Below are 17125 nucleotides of genomic sequence, written 5' to 3'. Positions count from 1 at the left end.
AGGGAAAATGAGGTGTCCCTCGGGTGGCTGAGGGTCCGCTGTCCCTCACACATCTCTCCCCATTGGCCCACTTTACTGATGAGGAGACTGAGACACGAGAAGTACAGTCATTGGCCTAAAGTGACCCAGCTTCCGAGGCCTGGATCCAAAGCTTTGCGTACTTGGCATTGTGAGGAAAAAAATTCTCTGGAGCCTGAACTGGCACTTGAGGGCCCTGCATCATGGGCCTGGCCTCCCGTCTCTCCCATCCCGCCATCTCCTGTGCTGGATGTCCCAGGATCCCCAACACGGCACCCCGCTTTGCAGCCTCCCTGCTCTGCTGGCTCCTCCCCTGTGCCTGGGACGGCTTCTCTGTCTTCTCTCCTGACTCCCTGTGTGCCTGTGGGGATGGCATGAGCATGGCATTGGAGTGGTTGCCCATCAACTGTGCCACTTGGCAAGGACATCAAAGCCCATCTCACAGGGGCCTGTCTGTGCCTGTCTCTCTCAGCGCCCTGATGCCCCAGGGTGGGGGTCCTGTTTATTTCAGTCCTGGTCCCCAAGGCCTTCCAGACCTGCAAGTGGGAAGGGCAAGGGCAGGGCTGGAAGATGGCACCGCCCAGACACTGCTGGGGCGGCGGAAAGGCCGGGGGAGCATTAGGAAGTGCCGTGACCACAGTGAAGGCAGAGGCGGGGATCAGGGCAGCGGATAGGAAAACCTCGTGCTTCTGTAGGGAGATCAATTGTCCCCATTTGCCCAGGATTTTTCGGGTTTGACAGCCCCCGTCCTGGGTGAACTGGTACATTGGACACTCTAACTCGTGAAACCTTGTGATCAGGAGGCGGATCCAACTGCCACCAGGAGGTGATCTGCAGCCCAGCTGAGCCCAGGAGGGTGCTGGGAACAGGACGGGGCCAAGGACACTGGCATCTTCCCTGCAAGGCAGGGAAGCATGGGTTAAGGGGTCAGACCCCTGCTCTGTTCCTTCCGACCCATGTGGCCCTGAGCTAGTAAATAAACGGTCTCAGGATCCCAGCTATGAAACGAGGACCATGACAGGTCCAGTCTTACAGACGCCAGGCTTACCATCCCCAAGACTCATGTCAGCCCTTCCTCATCCAGTAGATGAAGAAATGGAGGCCTGGGGCACTGGAGCCACTGCCAAGGTCAAGGTCATGCCAACAGTAAGGGGTCGCAGGGGCTGTGGACTCAGGTCACTAGGCCCCCCCCCCACCCTTCTGGGCTCTGTTCTCAGAGGGGGGCCTCAGCCTCTCTGTGGGGGTCTGGCTTACCTGATTCGGCTGCCCGGGCTGTCATCCTGAGCTGGAACTTGTCCAGGACAATAGAGGACATTATCTTGCGCACGCCCTGCATCCCTGTGGCCAGATGCTCCATGTACATGTCTCTCACCTTGGGGGACTCAGTTCCAGTGATGGCATCATGGTGCTGGACCTGTGGCACCCGTTGTCAGATGTGAGGAAGAGGCGGGGATCAGGACCTGACCCTACAAGGTGCTGGTCTCATGCCAGGGGAGAAGGTGGGCGTCCCTCCCACTTCCCAGAAGAGGAAGCCGAGGCGAGAGAGGCTGCAGAACTGGCCCCTTTCGCTGACCTTGTGGAACCCCTGGGCAGCCAGGGGACTCTGGGAAGGACCTGCCCCATCCGGTCCATCTTGCCCCACGTGTGGCTGGTTTGTTCTGGGCACCCTTCACACCACACGACATTCACACTCCTCTGCTCCGAGGCAGGGGCAGGACTGTGTCCTCACAGAAGGGGACATGGAGCTCCACAGTGGAAGCTGCTGTGGCCGGCTGCTCTGACGGACTTTAGGGCAGTCTACGCCCAGCACAAGGCGAGTTCTGCCAGTGCCCCTTCAGGCAGCTGTAAAGAAGTCACAGCCAGCATGGCCCCGTGTGGATGGGTGACCATGGACAGCATACAAGGCTCCTGGGGCCTCGCTTTTCCTACCTGGGGAGCACGTGGAGAGGGAAGGCCAGGAACCCTGGCTACGTGGCAGCCGCAGTGCCAACCATGTCAAGCCTATGGTCACGACTGCCCCACTACCCTCCTAGATGTTGTCACTGAGGTCACAGTGGGGCTGTGGTTTAGCTCCAGGCAGGACTGGCTGACACCACTGCCATTCTACTTGGTCCTTATTCCTCTTGTTAGAATCACATATAAAGCTTTGAAGCCACCAGCTGGGTGCCAAGAGAACTTGGCCCAGCTTCACGGTGCACGACCCAGTGACGGGGTGTCTCGCTGTTCTCATCTGTGAAATGGGGCCCCAAAGCCTGGGCTGGAGGATTTGCTGGGACAAGGGTGCAGAGTAGGGGTGTCAGTCCCACCCCTCTGGCTGAGAAGCCTGGCCTTACCTCTGAGACGGCCCAGCGGAGCTGCTGGAGCTGCTGCAGGGCCCAGGTGGGGTCCAGAGCCCCGTGGGGCACTGGCCACATGTAGCGCGTGAACATGGACTCCCCTGCGTACAGCAGGGCGCTGGCTCTCCGTGCCATCCCCTTGAGCATACTGCGGGAGGTGTAGAAGCCCGTCCAGGCAGCAAATGGTTCTGGGAGACGAGGGCAGACAGGGAGTTTGAGGGTCCCTTGCCTGTGGAGCCCACTACGTCCTCACTCTTGCATTGCTCAGGAACGGGGACCAGATAGGCAGAGTGTGCCTGGGTGGCCTAGGAGGGCAACTTGGGCAGGCGGTGACCCCAGGCTGTGGCTCTCAGTCCAGGGACCTTCTCCAAGGCAGAAGAGAACTGCTCAGGGAGCCCTGGAGAGCCTGGGGCAGGGCAGGAGTGTCAGGGCAGGTTGGGGACAGAGTAGGTGCAGGAGGAGCAAGGCCAGTGACAAGATGGTATCTGGGAAACCTCAGGGAGGGAAGAGAGCAAGACAGGAACCAGGTGGGTAGGACACAGCCCCAGAAGGAGGGCTTTGTGTGAGCCCCGGGCCAGGCCTGCACTTCAGCAGCCTCCCGAGGCCCAGGGAGAATGCTCGGGGTGGTGTGAGAGCTGAGCCATCCCAGGTAGCTGCTGTCTGGCTGCCAGGGCCCGGGAGGGAGGCGGCTGAGCACCTCGGTCTGCCTGTCTCCCAAGGGGGCTCTCAGTTCCCTGCAAGGTCTGCCTCTTTGCTGACCTGGGTTTGCCCTGCGCCTCTTCCCTGCTCTTCCCCACAGACCTGGGCCAGTCCCTGGTGGGTGCCCCACGGCCCAGAGGAAAGGCCACAGGCTGTGGAGTCAGATAGGCAGCGTCCCCTGCAGCTTCATGGCGAAACGGATGAGGGCTTGGGGTCAAGGCTGGGGGCCGGATTCCCTATCAGGCAACTTCACAGCCCAAACGCTAATTAGAGCAGCCAGCCTGGACGTGGCCACGCCCACCTCACAGCTAGCCACGCCCACAACTCTCCTGCCTAGCTCTAACCACCCGCCCCCACTGAGGGCGCATCCGGTCCCCAGGACAAATCCCACCCCCATTTTCACTGTAGCCACGCCCACATCATCTCTGCCCACCTTGACTGTAGCCGTGCCCCCACCCGGGGAACCCATTCTCCCCACCTGTAGCCACACCCCTCAGCAAATTGGCGCAAACCAGAGGGTCCTGGCAGCTGTGCAGCCCACCCCATCTCCACGCAGCCTGAGACCGAGGCCCAGAGTGGTAAGCCTAACTCCCGACAGGCATGAGTCTGAGCAGCAGCCAGGTCCCCTGGAGCCCTGCAGCCACAGTCCATCTGAGTTCTCTTTGAAAGGACATAAACAGGGAGAAGGGGGCTGGCCACCAGGAAGCTTTCACGTGGGTGTCCCCCCTAGTCCTGCAGAAACGCCATTTTACCATGACACCCCAGAGCTCAAGAAGTGTCTCCACTTGCTGGAGCAACAGCTCATGCTGGGAGGGGTGTGACCCAAACCCAGGTGTGCTGGGAGTCACTGCCCAGGGCCGGTCCTTGCCTGTCACTGTGGCCGGGAGGCCCCAGATAGGCCTAGCTCCAGGTGCCCAGGCCACATGACATGGTGGCCACTCGGCCAGATGCCCCTGGGCTTCCTCAGCTCTCTGGGGACAGCCGTGGCATGCCTCTTCATCACTGCCTCCTTTCCCAAAGCAGTCAGCCAAGCACGGGAGTCAGTGCTAGGCAGAGCTCGGAGGAAGGGCTGCAGCTGAGAGCCTGCGCTTTCCTGGCGCATGGTGGCCCGGCCACCATCCCACCCAGCCTGGCTGGGCTGCTCATCTTATGCAACCCATGTAGATTTTAACATTTGGCCAAAGCCATCCCCCTGTGGAGGCCCGAGGGGGTCTGGGAGTGGGCTGAGAAGAGCAATTTCTACCTGTCCCCCAAGCTAGGCAGGTGAGCAGACCTGCAGGAGCCGCCAGCGGGGTGCTCAGGGGGTGTGGGTTGTAGGGCCCACAGGAGCAGGGTGCTGATGCTACCAGCAGCTTTGCTGTACCCTGCAGGCCCTGAAGCAGTCTCTCAAGCAGGGGCTGGCAAGCCACGTTCCTAACCTGGCACAAAGGGCTGGGGACAGCGCTGAAGCCAAGCCCTCGTCCAGGAGCAGGGCTGGTGGCTGGAGTGCAGGCAGCCAGCTCGGCTGCAGCTGCTGGAGCTGGGCAGGTGTGGGCCTGAGGAGCAGACAGCCAGGGCCCAGGCCAGCCAGGGTGTCCCTGGGTGGCCAGGCCAAGGCCTGGTGCTGGTGCCCACTCTACACAGTGCTGCAGCCTTGAACCCCTGAGTACCCATGATCCTCTGGCCTCAACCTCCCCCTTCTCCAGGAGCGGCAGGAAAATGAAAGCAGGGCAGACCTGAATGGGATCGCGGCCCGACCAACAGCACCGGTACTTTTCCAAACCCCTGTCAGCAAAATTTGGACCCATAGCATGGACCCAGGCGCTACCTAAACACTTAGACTGGCACACTTGAGCGGCAACCCCTGTCGGTCCCCTCTTGCCCTGAGAGAGCTCTGGCTTTTCTTGCACTCACTCATCGCTGTCTGTGGATTTCATTCTTTGAATTCACTAGACAAGAACCCAGAAAGAAGAAATTGGGGGTGAACTGCGGGGGTCGCTGCAGCGCTGAGGACACGGCCTGCTGTGAGGAGGGGCAACACCTCCCCCAGTGGCTGTGAAGAACTGGCTTTGGCGGCTGTGACTCAGAGCTGACAGGGAGGCGCCCCTGCCTTGATGAGCTGCTACCGCGACAAGAGGCCTTCTCGGCCAGCTTACCAGACACATCCACTGGCCGAAGTGGGGACCTAGTTTCATCTCAAACTCTGGTTTGAGCATCGCAGTTACTCCCAGCTCCCTTGGCTGAGCCCCCTGTGTGCTGGGTGGGAGGCTAACAGCTCTTCTGGTCTCACGCAATTGTTATGACCATGAGAACAAAGCACACTGGTGTCCCCATTTTGCCACAGGGAGGCCTCATGACTTTTACAGAGCCCCGGAGGAGAGGGTCACAGGTTGTGCTATGTGTGGCCGGCCAGCTGCGGGCCTAAGGACACATTCGTGACCCAGAGGAGACCAGGTCCCCGAGAGTAGTGAAGCAATTAAAAAAGAAAGCCTGGGGCTGTTGGGACACTGTGGAGTCACCCAGCCCAGACTCGGTGTCTAGGGAAGGGGTGCCTGGAGGAGGTGCACATAGGGCACAGGAGAAGGAGCAGGTGAGGAGGGTGCCCCCTGCAGGGCACTGCCAGGGCAGGGTGGCAAACTGCTGGTGTGGGCAGGGTGGGAGCTGAACCAGGAAGCAGGCCGTCTGGCGGGAGGCAGGTGGGGCCAGTCTGCCTCAGGGCCCCACACAGGGCCTGTGGGGCACCCCTGTGGGCACTGAGGGATGTGCAGTCCTGTGCCGGCCCTGACACTAGACTGCGACCCCAGCGCCCAGGCTTGTACCTGAGGAATAGGGCAGGAAGTCATGGTGGTTGTAGACGGCCCAGGAGATATTGAGGGCGTGCAGGGCGCGGAAGTAATCGCCCAGCGTGGCGTACTCCACCGAGACGCCGAGCTCCTGGGACCGGCTGTTGATGTGGTCCAGCAGCGGGTCCATGTTAGCGAACTGCACCGAGGCATTGAAGAACTGCTTGTCACATCCCTGCAGGGGACACAGAAGCAATGGCTTGTGCCTCAGAGCACAGACCTTGCCCAGGAAGGAGTCAGCACTGCCTCCCAATGGCAGCCCTGCCACTCTCCGTGGCGCCAACAAGGGTCACCGGCTCCCACAGCTGGCACCCCTGCGCATCCAAGGCCCATGGCACTGCTACCTGCCGACATGGCTAGGGTGATAATCACTAAGAATCACGGCCAGAGCTGTGATTCCCGTGGCCTTTATGCACCTTCAGGAGAGGCAGCCCTGGGTGACCTGTCTGGACACAAATTCCTGCCCTTCCCAGCTGCCCTGCTAAGAGGCTGAGTGGCCTTAGGAAACTCCTTAACCTTCCTGAGCCTCAGGTCCCTCAACTGCAAAACGGGACAGCAGCAATGTCCGCTTTCTAGGCTCAGTGGTGCAAATCAGATGGACGAGGCGAATGGTCCCTTAGAACAGTGCCTGGCACACAGCGGGTGCTCGGTAAAGGTCCGAGACAGTGGCATGGTGTCCTGCCTGGCACTGCCCCTCACCAACCCTGGATGGAGACTGTGCAGCAGGTACTGTCATTGTTCCCGTGTTACAGAGGGAACTGGAGGTCGAGTGTGGGGGTTCTGGCTCGGGCTTCAGCCCCCAACACTGCAATGGCAAGTGCGGCTCACCAGGTGGGAGTGGAAGCTGCTTGGCCCGGGGGTTTGCTGTCAGGTGGGAGAGGCCAGGGTGAGTCCAGGGTGGAGGGAGGCTGGAGGAGTGGCTGAGGCCCTGTGGTCTGTGGGGAAGGGGTGCAGAGTGGTGGGGCCTGGGCAGGCTGGCTTGGTGCAAGCTGCCACAGGGCCCAAGCACAGGGGCTGGACTCTGCACAGCAGGCCCTGGGCTGTGACAGGACATGAGGCCCAGGACCCTGCCTTACCCAGGGCCAGAGGATGTAAGGAGTCTGGAACCAGGCAGCCCTCTGCTTCACGTTGGCCACCAGCTCCTTGGCGTAAAGGTCGATGTTAGCTGGGGTGACGGGCTCGCTCATGTTGGGGTACACCCCGTCCGGAGGTGGCTCTGGAAAGACAGCCACACCATTCCAGTAAAACCCGGACCTGTGGGGAGGCAGAGTGCAGAGCGGGAGGAGAGGTGTGCCCAGATGGGGCTCCAGGTGCCGCTCCGCCCCCCAGCCTGGTCAGCTCCAGCTGCCACGAGGAGCCAGCAGCCCCTGCTCCCCCACCAGGACCATCCAGCCGGTTCCTTTGTTCACCATTCACAGGTGCCCAAAATCTCGGTCATCAAGGTCAATGACATATTAATGCGATACTTAGAAAAAAATCAAAATCAACACAAAAATCCATGATGAAGAAATACCAGTCGGAAATAACGAAGGATGGGCATCCAAGGGTCTCCCCTTTGCCTAGGGCTTCAGGGTGGCTGGGCATGGCACAACACCAAGAATGGGGCCTGGGGACTGGAAATGCTCAAGATAGTGTCACAGCAACTGCTCACCACCTGCAGGGGCCAGACACGCGGGTCTGGGGTCTCAGGAAGGTGCAGAGGGGCAGGTGGCAGCCGCTGGGGAAGGGCTGGAACCTGTTGGGGAAGGGGAGGTGCAAGGGCGGTCGCTGGGGAGGACTGGTACCTGTTGGAGAAGGACAGCTGCGAGGGCGTGCAGTAGCTGAACTGGTCCATGACGTGCGTGAAGATCTGCTGCTGTGCCGAGAGGCTCTTGGACCCTCGCCACACAAACTGCAGCCCCTGCAAGGCCACAGGGGGCAGTGAGGACAGGACAGCCGCAGCCCTGGCTGCACCACCCCAGCCCAGCTTGTGCCCCCTGGCCGGTCCTCACCTTCCGCTCTCTGTGGGCCAAGACCTCCTGCTGCTGCCCCCTCTGTAACATCCCTCCAGGCCACTCTCAAGCCCCCCCGTGGGGTCTGGGGGCCCTGGGGTCTGCCTGCCAGCAGCTGCTCCTTCACCCTCCCACTCCTCGCAGGCTTCTCGCTGCCAGGTCCTCCAGGAGAAGCCTGCTCCTCAATAGTTCTGATGCTCAGGGTTGCAAGCAGGTGTGAAGTTCTAGTTCTGCTCGGCTCTGGCTTGGGGCCACACACAAGTCCTTATGCCCCAGGATAAATGGGGAGCCACCCCCAGCACTCATGGGGTCACAGGCAGGTGAAAGCAGCTGACTGGAGAGGGTCCTGACCACCTCTCTGCCAGGCCCTCGGTGACATGTTCCTTTGCTGACCTGCCTGGAGCCTGATGTCCTCTGCATAACTTCCCCTGGCCAGCTCTACCACTCTCTACCACTGCTCTCCAGGGCGTCCTGGACAGGACAAGTTGGCCTTTGGGGCCTTAGTTTCCCCATCTGTGAAATGGGTGCGATTATGATTCTGCTCATCTATGACGGGTTGAATAACACCCTCCACAAAGTTACGCTGAAGTTCCAGCCCCCAGAACCTTGACTGTAAGGAGGGTCTTGTGGAGGTGACCGTGTTAGAATGAGGTCATTGGTGGGTCCAATGCAAGTAGGACTGGGGCCCTTATAAAAAGGGACATTTGGACACACAGCAGAGACACAGAGAGTAAACAACATCAACAAGCCAGGAGAGGGGCCTGTGGCAGCTGCCCCTGCAGCTCAGGCCCGCAGCACCAGAGCTGAGACCCCAGATGTCTGCTGCCCAAGCGCCAGTTGGGGGGACTTTATTCCCGCAGCCCCAGCCTCCCGGGCCGCTGGGGAGGTTAATGGGAGAGGAGGGTGGAGCCTGCGGCTCCTGGGCACACAGCCGGGAGGTCTGCCCTGTCCACTGTCTCGCTGCCTCGGACGTCAGGAGGCTGCTGCTGGGCTCCAGCCGAGCCCACTCTCCTCCTCTGGTTCCTCAGTGCAGTTTGCTTGGTCCCTGGAGGGGCCTGAGGACCTGGGCCGGCCCCAGGCCTTGTGGAAGGGGAGGAAGGGGTCTCTGGACTGGAGGGGGCCAGGAGGGCTGGGCCTGCTGGAAGAGGGCACCCTGGGGAGGTGGCAAGACGAGGGCAGGCCAGGCACCCCACACGCTCGGGCTCAGGCACCTGGCGGCGTCCCCTAAGATGCGCTGAACAAGGGGTGACGGCAGGTGTGACGCAGCACGCACCTGGGCCTCCTGCATGGCTTCCTTCAGGTCGTAGTCGATCCGGGAGATGAGGTGGGCGTTGAAGCCCGCCAGGGCAAACAGGGTGGGGGTCGTGGCCGAGGCACCGAATGGGTCAACGTGCCAGGAGAACTGTGGCCGGATCCCAAAGGTCTCATAGAGAAACCCGTGTCCTTCTGCAAAGAGAGCGTCGCCCTGCTAGTGACCCGTGGCAGGCTCACTGCCCATCAAGCAGGCTGGGGTACCAGCCGCCAGGCCAGGCAGGTCCCACAGAGGTAGTGCCCAGGGTCCTGCAGCGTCACCGCCATCCAGATCTCCTTCCGTCTTGCATAAGCCCTCTGAACGCCAACTCCTGTCCCTGGTAACCGCCATTCTGCCTTCTGTCCCTGTGGACCTGAGGGCTCCGGGAACCCCCTGTAAGTGCGGTCCTCCGTGTTGCTCTTCCTGACTGGCTTACTCCGTGCCCTCAAGGCCTGCCCATGTGGCAGCCCGGGTGCCGGTGAGCTCTCTCCGCGAGCTTGGACAAGCTCTGGTGCTGAGGGGTGCCGGGCCGGCTGCGGGACCTGGGGACTCACCCCCAACAAACACGGAAGTGGGCTGAGTGCTAAGGGGCAGGGCACCTGCCATCACTGTCACTTCTGTCTTCTCTCTTGGGTCCCTCCTCTGGGGACTCCAGCCGTGAGGACCTACAGAGGTCTGGGCCAGCCACACACGCACTCCCTTCTCTCGGCAGCCAGAGGTGGGTGCCCTCAATGACTCAGGCCACTGGGCTGTGGTGGCACTGGCGCCCGGGGTCTCTATGTAAGAGACCAAGGCGGGGACCGAGGGAGGACCGGTAAGCCACCAGGGCCAGACTCGCGTACGTGGATCCTAATTAGGGCTTTCCACGTTAGCCAAACACTGCGTCTTGCTTCCAGGATCTCCTCAGGAAGGTTCTCCCCATGGCCTCCCGCCCTGGTCATCCGCAGGGTGGTGCTGCCGTCTGCTCAGAGGAGCTCCCACATGTCCCCCACGCGCCTCAGTTCATCTTTAATAGCATGGACGATGGTTACCACACGTGTGGTGACCCTGCTGGGCTCCAGGGAAGACTTCCCACCTTAACCATAAAGAAAGTCTTTCATGGCTCTTGGTCCCTACTGCAGCAGCCGAACCCGTGTCTCACTACTACAGTGACCTAGTGGACAGGCCAAGCCATGTGTGGAGGCAGGGACAAGGGAGGACAGGAAGGCTGGATATCTACTATGCCTTGGGCTGCCCAGACCTGCAGATGCGTAAGGCGTTGTTCAGTGTGTTTTAAATACTGCCGGGGGACGCTGGAGGGATGGAGGGAGGGAGAGGTCCATCAGCAAAGGAGAGGGAGGGGGCACCAGTGGGGGGACAGGACAGTAGTGGCCTCCTTCACTCCTGCCTGGACTCCTTCCTCCCTCCACTCCACCTGGTGTTGCCAGGCCTCCTCAGGCCCGCTCAGGCCCGCTCAGGCCCTCTCAGGGGCAGGGGTGGTTACTGCTGGCACCTGCCACTCCCCCAGGCCTCTGAGAATCTGCTAGGGCACTGCTGCCTGAGGAGGGGGCCGAAAGCTTCGGTCACGGGGGCTGCTGCCCAACTCTGACTCGTCTCAACCCCAGAGATGCTGGAAACAAACGCCCCCTCAATAAAAATGTCACATCCAGCATTCAGGTGTGTGTTGACATGAGGGCCAAGAGGAGGGCAGGAGCTCCCAACAGCCGGGCAGCGGGACAGGTCTGGGCGGAGGCGCCTTACGTCCCCACTCGGGAAGGGGCCCAGCTCCATGTGGGAGGCCAGCTCGGCGGGAGGCCGTCCACTGCCCGCCTCTTTCTTTCCTTCTGGGGCCCACTTCACAGCAGGGCCCACTACAGCTCAACCTAGGTAAAAACGGGGCCCAAGGGACCAGAGATGGTGAGGGTGGTCAGCTCCTCCACTCCCACACCTCTGAGGAACACGGCCCACGGCGGGCGTGGCTACAGCCTGCAGTGTGACGTGCCCACTGCAACCGTGGTGGGGACAGGGAGTATGGTGACCACGGAGGGGATGGAGATGGTGAGGACGAGGATGGTGATGGTGCAGGGGAAGAGGGTGCTGGTGCTGGTGGTGACTGAGGTGGTGACCAAGGTGGCGATCGGGGTGATGACGGTGGTGAGGGTGACCATGGTGAGGGTGGTGGGGGGTGGTGAAGTCAGCTGAGCACCCTAGAGGACCACACATTCCACTTAAAGTCCTTCACCTGAATCATCCCAATTGAATCCTCACGACGACTCTCTCAGGTGGGCATTAACATCACACTTACCAACAAAGGAAACGGGGGCACACATCCCATGCTCAGGGCCACGGGGACGCGACTGAGCAGGGTCAGGGTGCACCCACGCGACATGACTCTAAAACCCAGGCTCAACCCTGGCACTCCGCTCCCTTGGCCAGGCATGGGTGTGCTCTAGCAGTCACCGTTTCCAGGGGACAGGCTTCACACTGCGGGTGGCCATGGCTGGAACTCCTAGCCCACTGGAGTCCCTGGGTGTAGGGCGGGGTGGCCATACCTGTGAGCTGTAGAATCTGGTCATCAAGGTGGGTCACAGCCTCATCATGCATGACCTGGCCTCCAAGGACAAACTCCAGGTGTCCTTTCTTCAGGAGCTGGTGGACCTTGGCATGGGTGGGCAGAGAGAAACAGCCAGGTTCAAGCCCTAAACTTGGCTGGGTCTGTGACGGCCGTGCCTGTAGCACCTCATTAAACCCCTCACCCTACTTTATTCCATAAAAGCAGGACACTGTTCTGGTCCAGACTGTGCCAGCTGCACCCAGAGAGCACCTGGCCATGGCTGCTGTCTGAGATTTTACCTATAAGTGCACTTCTAGTTTTCAAATAATTTAAAACTCAGCAAAAAGTTGTAAGGCTGGGTTACTTGGGAGGCTGAGGCAGGAGGACTGTGAGTTTGAGGCCAGCCTGGGCAACTTAGTGAGACTGTCTCAAAATAAAATAAAGGGCTGGGTATGTGGCTCAGTGGTTAAGCGCTTGCCTGGCCACCACAAGGCCCTGGGTTCAATCCCCAGTACAACAAAACAAAACAAAACAAAAACTTGCAAGAATAGTACAAAGAGCTAAGGTGCAGCCTCCTACCGGTTCGCCCGTTGCTCTGACCTCCTTTGCTGTAATGCCCCAGCTCTGACACTTCCCATCTGTTTTGGAAGTAGCTCAGGAGCAGCGAGGCTTTTGGTGCACTTCAGAAGAGCAGCGGTAATTAATTATAACCACAGCATAATGATGAAAATCAGCACCTTTAACGCCAAGACAACACTACCAGCTCATCCACAGACTTTGTGCCAAATTCCTGTTCCTTTTGCCAGATTCAAGCCAGGACCACGAGTGCATGACACTGTCATTTCTCTTCTGGACCCTTTAACTTGAAACAGCTCCTCAGGCTTCCCCTTTCCTTGTGGGACTGACCACTCTGAGACCACAGACTAGTTATTTTGCAGACTGTCCCTGGATTTGGGTTGGTCTCGTGAGTAGCTGATACATATTTTTGGATAAACGAGTGAACAGGAGGATGGGAAGGTAAATGATCCCAAGAACGTGGGCCCGCAGCTATGGCTGGTACTCCAAGGCACAGCGTTTGTGGGTCATTCACTTGAGACATATGGGCACCGCACTGGGCAGGCCCTGGGACACTGCAGTGAATGGACAAAGGAAACCAAGTCCCTGCCTCCAGGGAGCTTCCCAGGAGTGTCCTGCCAGGTCTCCACCAAGACATGCCTGTCACGTCCCTCATCCCTCTCAGAAAGGACTGTGGACTGTCCCCAGTGTGCTCCCAAGTCAGACACACTGGCTCCGAATCTCCCCCATCACTCATAGGCTGTGTGACCTGCTGCACGCCCTCTCTGTAAAGCTGGGTAACCTCCCCGTGGCCGGGCACCTGGCAAGCGGCCATCACATGCAGGGGAGCAGTCCTTGCTCTGCCTCTCAGCTTCGCTGCCTCAAGCAAACTGCCTAACCTCTCTGAAGTCCATGCTCGGTAACTGTTCTGAAAAGAGGAACAAGCTCCTGCGTAGGTTCTGGGTGTCTGTGTCACGGAGCGGGGGTGCTCTGGCTCTTGGCACTTGGTGAAGCCGTCACGCCCTGGCCCACGCTACAGCGCCCTCACAAGGGCCACCACCCCTGTGCCTGGGGGCCAGGCAGACAGAGCAAATAAGGGAAGGGGTGCAGGGGCCCAGGAGGGGCCAGGCAGCACCTGGGAACGTGCCCCTCCTGCCAGAGCCAGAGACTTTTTCAAGAACCCCCAGGAAAGCCTGGATCAAACAGAAAACCCTTTCCTGCTGTGGCCCTGACCACGAGGCCTGGCCTAAGCAGTCCCTGGGTTTGGTTCAGGCGGACGCAGCTGTGGCCTCAGCCCAGCCCACGAGGCGCCTGCTCCAGGCTTCACTGGCCGCCTCACCTGGTGCTTCTGCTTCTCTGAGGCGACGCTGGTCCACCACAGCCGGAAGAACTCCTGCTCCACCGCGATGAACCGGCGCTGGGGCCGGCTGGTCAGCTCCGCCACCACGGAGGTGTAGACGTTGGCAGCATACGCCCGCATGCTCTCCTGGGGAGGGGCGCGTGTCAGGCCAGTGCCCCAGGAGCTCTGCAGGGCTTGGCCCCAAGAAGCAGGACAAATGCAGCTGAACAAGTGTCCCAGGGCCCTGGCACTTGCAGGGCACGTCTGTGGTCTCTCCCCCTCGCGCCTCCCCCCTTGAGCCCCTCACCAGTCCAGGGTGCCCATCTCTGCCCAGTACATGAAGAGGGAACGTGCTCCCTACCCGTGGGGGGAACGGGCTCTTGGGGGCCAGGCAGGGGGCACCAGGAAACAGGCAAGGACACCTAGTGGGAAGAGGGATGTGCCAGCCAGCCGGGGAGCCAGAGTCAGCTGGGCAGAGAGGCGTGTGTCTGCTGGCCCTGAGGGTCCATGGGCAGCAGCACAGTGAAGCCCCAGATGCAAGACGGGTCGTGGCTCAGAGACCACAAAGGGGTCTGCTGGGCTGACGTGAAGGGGGATGTGGGTGGTGGGAGCTGAACCGAGAAGAGGTGCTTTGGGTTGTCCCTGGGGGACTGGCTGCCCGATGCCCCCAGGCTGGGCACTCTGAGGAACAGGGAGTCTCCAGGCCCTGCACACTAGTGCTGAGAGCCCGGTGCAGGAAGTTGGGAGGCTTGGGGTTACTCCTGAGTAGTCTCAGGAAACGCATCCACCCTCTCTGGTCCTCAGTTTCTTCTTCTGGGAACTGGGAGTGGTGGGTGCCCCTTCCCCCACCTTCAAGCTGTCTCCTGTGGGTGGGTGGCCTCCCTGACAGGCTGCCAAATGCACCAGGGACAAGATTTTACATTTGGCATCAGGTCTGCTTCCTGCCTCTCTTTAAAATGTCACCATTTACTTACAACGTCCTTTGTAAGTTATTCTGTCCCTAATCACTGATTATTTATTTATTGGCACCAGGGATTGAATCCAGGGGCGCTTAACCACGGAGCCACATCCCCAGCCCTTTTTCTATTTACTTATTTATTTTGAGATAGGGTCTGGCTAAGTTGCTCAGGGCCTCGATAAGTTGCTGAGGCTGGGCTTGAACTCATGATCGTCCTGACTCAGCCTCCTGAGTCACTGGGATTACAGGCGTGGCCACCGCACCAGGCCACCGAGGGTTTGGCTCATTAACTTAGGCATCTCCTTCCTCACCCCACAAAGGAGCTCGGGAGGCTGAGGTGACAACATGCAATGCCCACAGTGGACAAAGCCGCTGCCCTGAGGAGTCAGGTTCTAGTTCACGGTCAACAAGCCAACAGGCAAAACATATGGCCCCTTAGATGGAGACACGTGCAACAGGGACCATCCTGAAGGGAGAGGGGAAGAGGGTCATCAGGAAGGCCACACCAAGAATGACTTTCAAATAACAAGCGGAGGGAAGGAAGGGACTGTGTCTGCAGGTTCTCAGGAGGGAAGCTTCCTGGGCAGAGAGCACAGCCAGGGCAAAGGTCCTGTGGCAGGAGGGGTCTTGAGGTGTGCAGGAGGCCCAGGGCAGCAGTGAGGCTGGAGTGAAGCAAACCAATAGTCACGTGCCTCAGAGTCCGGGTGTCAGCTGACCACCACCTGCCTCCACAGTACAGGCGCAGGCCTAATGGGAGCTGAGCACTTACACTGACCACGATGCTGGTCCCTCTCCTGCATTCCTCTCAGGACTCCCGGGGGTGGGTCTGACCCGTGTTGGGTCCCAGCAGGGAACTGCAGGGCTGTGCAGGGAGCTGGACGTGGGGCGGGGCAGGCGGGTGAGTGCTCTCACAGACAGGAGAACTGAGGCCTAGAGAGCAAACCCCCTGCCCAAGGTCCGGAGCAGAACCGGGAGGTGACCCCTGGCCCGACCCAAGCCATGGGCTGGGAAGGCGGGGCATGCTGAACCGGCCTCCAATACCCAGGCGCACAGGGAAGCAGCCCCTTTCCAGTGGTCACCTGACGTCCACCTGCCCTGGAGCCTGCCTGCCCCTCCTGCTCAGGCTCACATGGGCCACCTCGGTCCATGCCCAGGCTGGGGACGCCACTCCCCTCTGCAGCCTGGAACGCAGGAGCCACCCATTCAGTGTACCACCCGACAGAAGGGGAAACTGGGGTTCAGAGACAGGAAGTGACCAGAGAAGTCGGGGGGCTCCTCCAGCCCGAGCCCAGCCGGGACTTGGACCCAGCGGGGCCGCCTGCGCCGGGACTCGGGGCGCCCCCGGCGGAGGGAGGCTGCAGCTGCGAGGGGCGCGCGAGGGGCGCGCGTGGAGCGCCCCCCGCCACCTACCTGGACCGTGTAGACCCAGCCCACGTCCATGTGGCTGTGGGGCACCACGAAGACGCGGATGGGGCCGGCGGCCCGGGACCCCGGCGGCTGCAGCAGCAGCAGCTGCCCGAGCAGCGGCAGCCAGCGCGGCCCCATCCCGGGCGGCGGGGACCGTGCTCCTGGCGGCCGGCCGGCGGGGCGGGCCGGTGACTTCCGGGTCCGCGGGCCGCGTCACCCGGGCGCCCCGGGCCGGGCGGGGTGCACAGGCGGCCGCGGGCGGGTAGGGGCGCGCGCTCCCGCAGGTTAGCGCCCACCGCGCGCGCCGCCGCGCAGCCGGCCCACCGCGCGCTCCCGCGGACGTGGAGATTGACGTGCCCGCCGGGTGGCTGGGGACCCGCTGAGGCCCGCCCTGAACTTGTCCGGGTCACACGGCTAGTGGAGGGTCAGGACCCTGCTCTGTCAATAAGCCCAGTGACTTAACTGGGGGCCGACTGGTGACCTGGGGCCAGTGCTTAACCTCTCGGCCTCTACGGAGGGGCCAGAAATGAGCGCCGAGTTGGTGGAAGACACGAGGGGCAAAATCCAGAGTGGCCAGGGCTGAGGTCCAGGCTTCAAGTCCCTTCCACTTACTTGGAGCACACACAACACTGTGAAGTCCACCATCAGACCTGATCCGCGGATCGTCAATAACTTTTCTCCTGACCCGACCCAAAGAAAAAACAGCTCTCAGAATGTTTTTGCTCAACCAGTAGAATTTTCTGTTTTTAGGGCCTGATTACTTCGCCTGTTGCACTCTTGGTGGCTGCTCGGTCCTACGCAGTTGTAAGACTCTTAAGTTCACAAGAATAACCCCGTCTTCCCTGTGGGAAATTAATAGGGCAGAAGAAAACAGCCCTGAAATGTAATGGTTAACATGCTGAGTCACCAGCCGAGGAGAACTGAAACGAAACCGCCCTCTTGGGTCCTGTCCCTGCCCTATAGATTTTGTAAATAAACATGCCTTAGCCAGGTGACGCTGACCCGTCCCTTTCCAGTGCCTCCCTCTAGGAAGCTCCTTGCTTTCCCTTAAGTCAGTCAATCTGTGCCTCACTGTGACCCACCCTTAAATCCTTTCTGCAAGGAAGTCAAGGACACTCTGGGCCTGAGATGGAGTCTTCCTGTTTGGGGACCTTCTCAAGACTTGTCCCTCTGACA

General features: G+C 60.5%; 1 protein-coding gene across 2 annotated transcripts in view; it reads right to left on the bottom strand.

The window, feature by feature from the left end:
- Positions 1 to 16125, bottom strand: part of Man2b2 (mannosidase alpha class 2B member 2) — a 29805-nt gene extending 13680 nt beyond the window's left edge. For both annotated transcript variants that reach the window (XM_046423717.1, XM_046423718.2), the window contains exons 1-9: positions 15953 to 16125; positions 13585 to 13731; positions 11689 to 11794; positions 9140 to 9312; positions 7660 to 7775; positions 6952 to 7129; positions 5852 to 6050; positions 2352 to 2542; positions 1273 to 1432 (exon numbers count right to left, since the gene is read on the bottom strand). In XM_046423717.1, the coding sequence (XP_046279673.1) occupies positions 1273 to 1432; positions 2352 to 2542; positions 5852 to 6050; positions 6952 to 7129; positions 7660 to 7775; positions 9140 to 9312; positions 11689 to 11794; positions 13585 to 13731; positions 15953 to 16087 (1405 nt within the window). In that variant the 5' untranslated portion in view covers positions 16088 to 16125. The remainder of the gene's footprint in view (positions 1 to 1272; positions 1433 to 2351; positions 2543 to 5851; positions 6051 to 6951; positions 7130 to 7659; positions 7776 to 9139; positions 9313 to 11688; positions 11795 to 13584; positions 13732 to 15952) is intronic.
- Between the last annotated feature and the right edge of the window lie 1000 nt (positions 16126 to 17125).

This window comes from Marmota monax, unplaced genomic scaffold, assembly GCF_021218885.2.
Source record: "Marmota monax isolate L192 unplaced genomic scaffold, Marmota_monax_Labrador192_F-V1.1 WCK01_AAM20220418_F8-fsc00009, whole genome shotgun sequence".
NCBI lineage: Eukaryota > Metazoa > Chordata > Mammalia > Rodentia > Sciuridae > Marmota > Marmota monax.
This window is presented reverse-complemented; position numbering and strand designations above follow the sequence as displayed.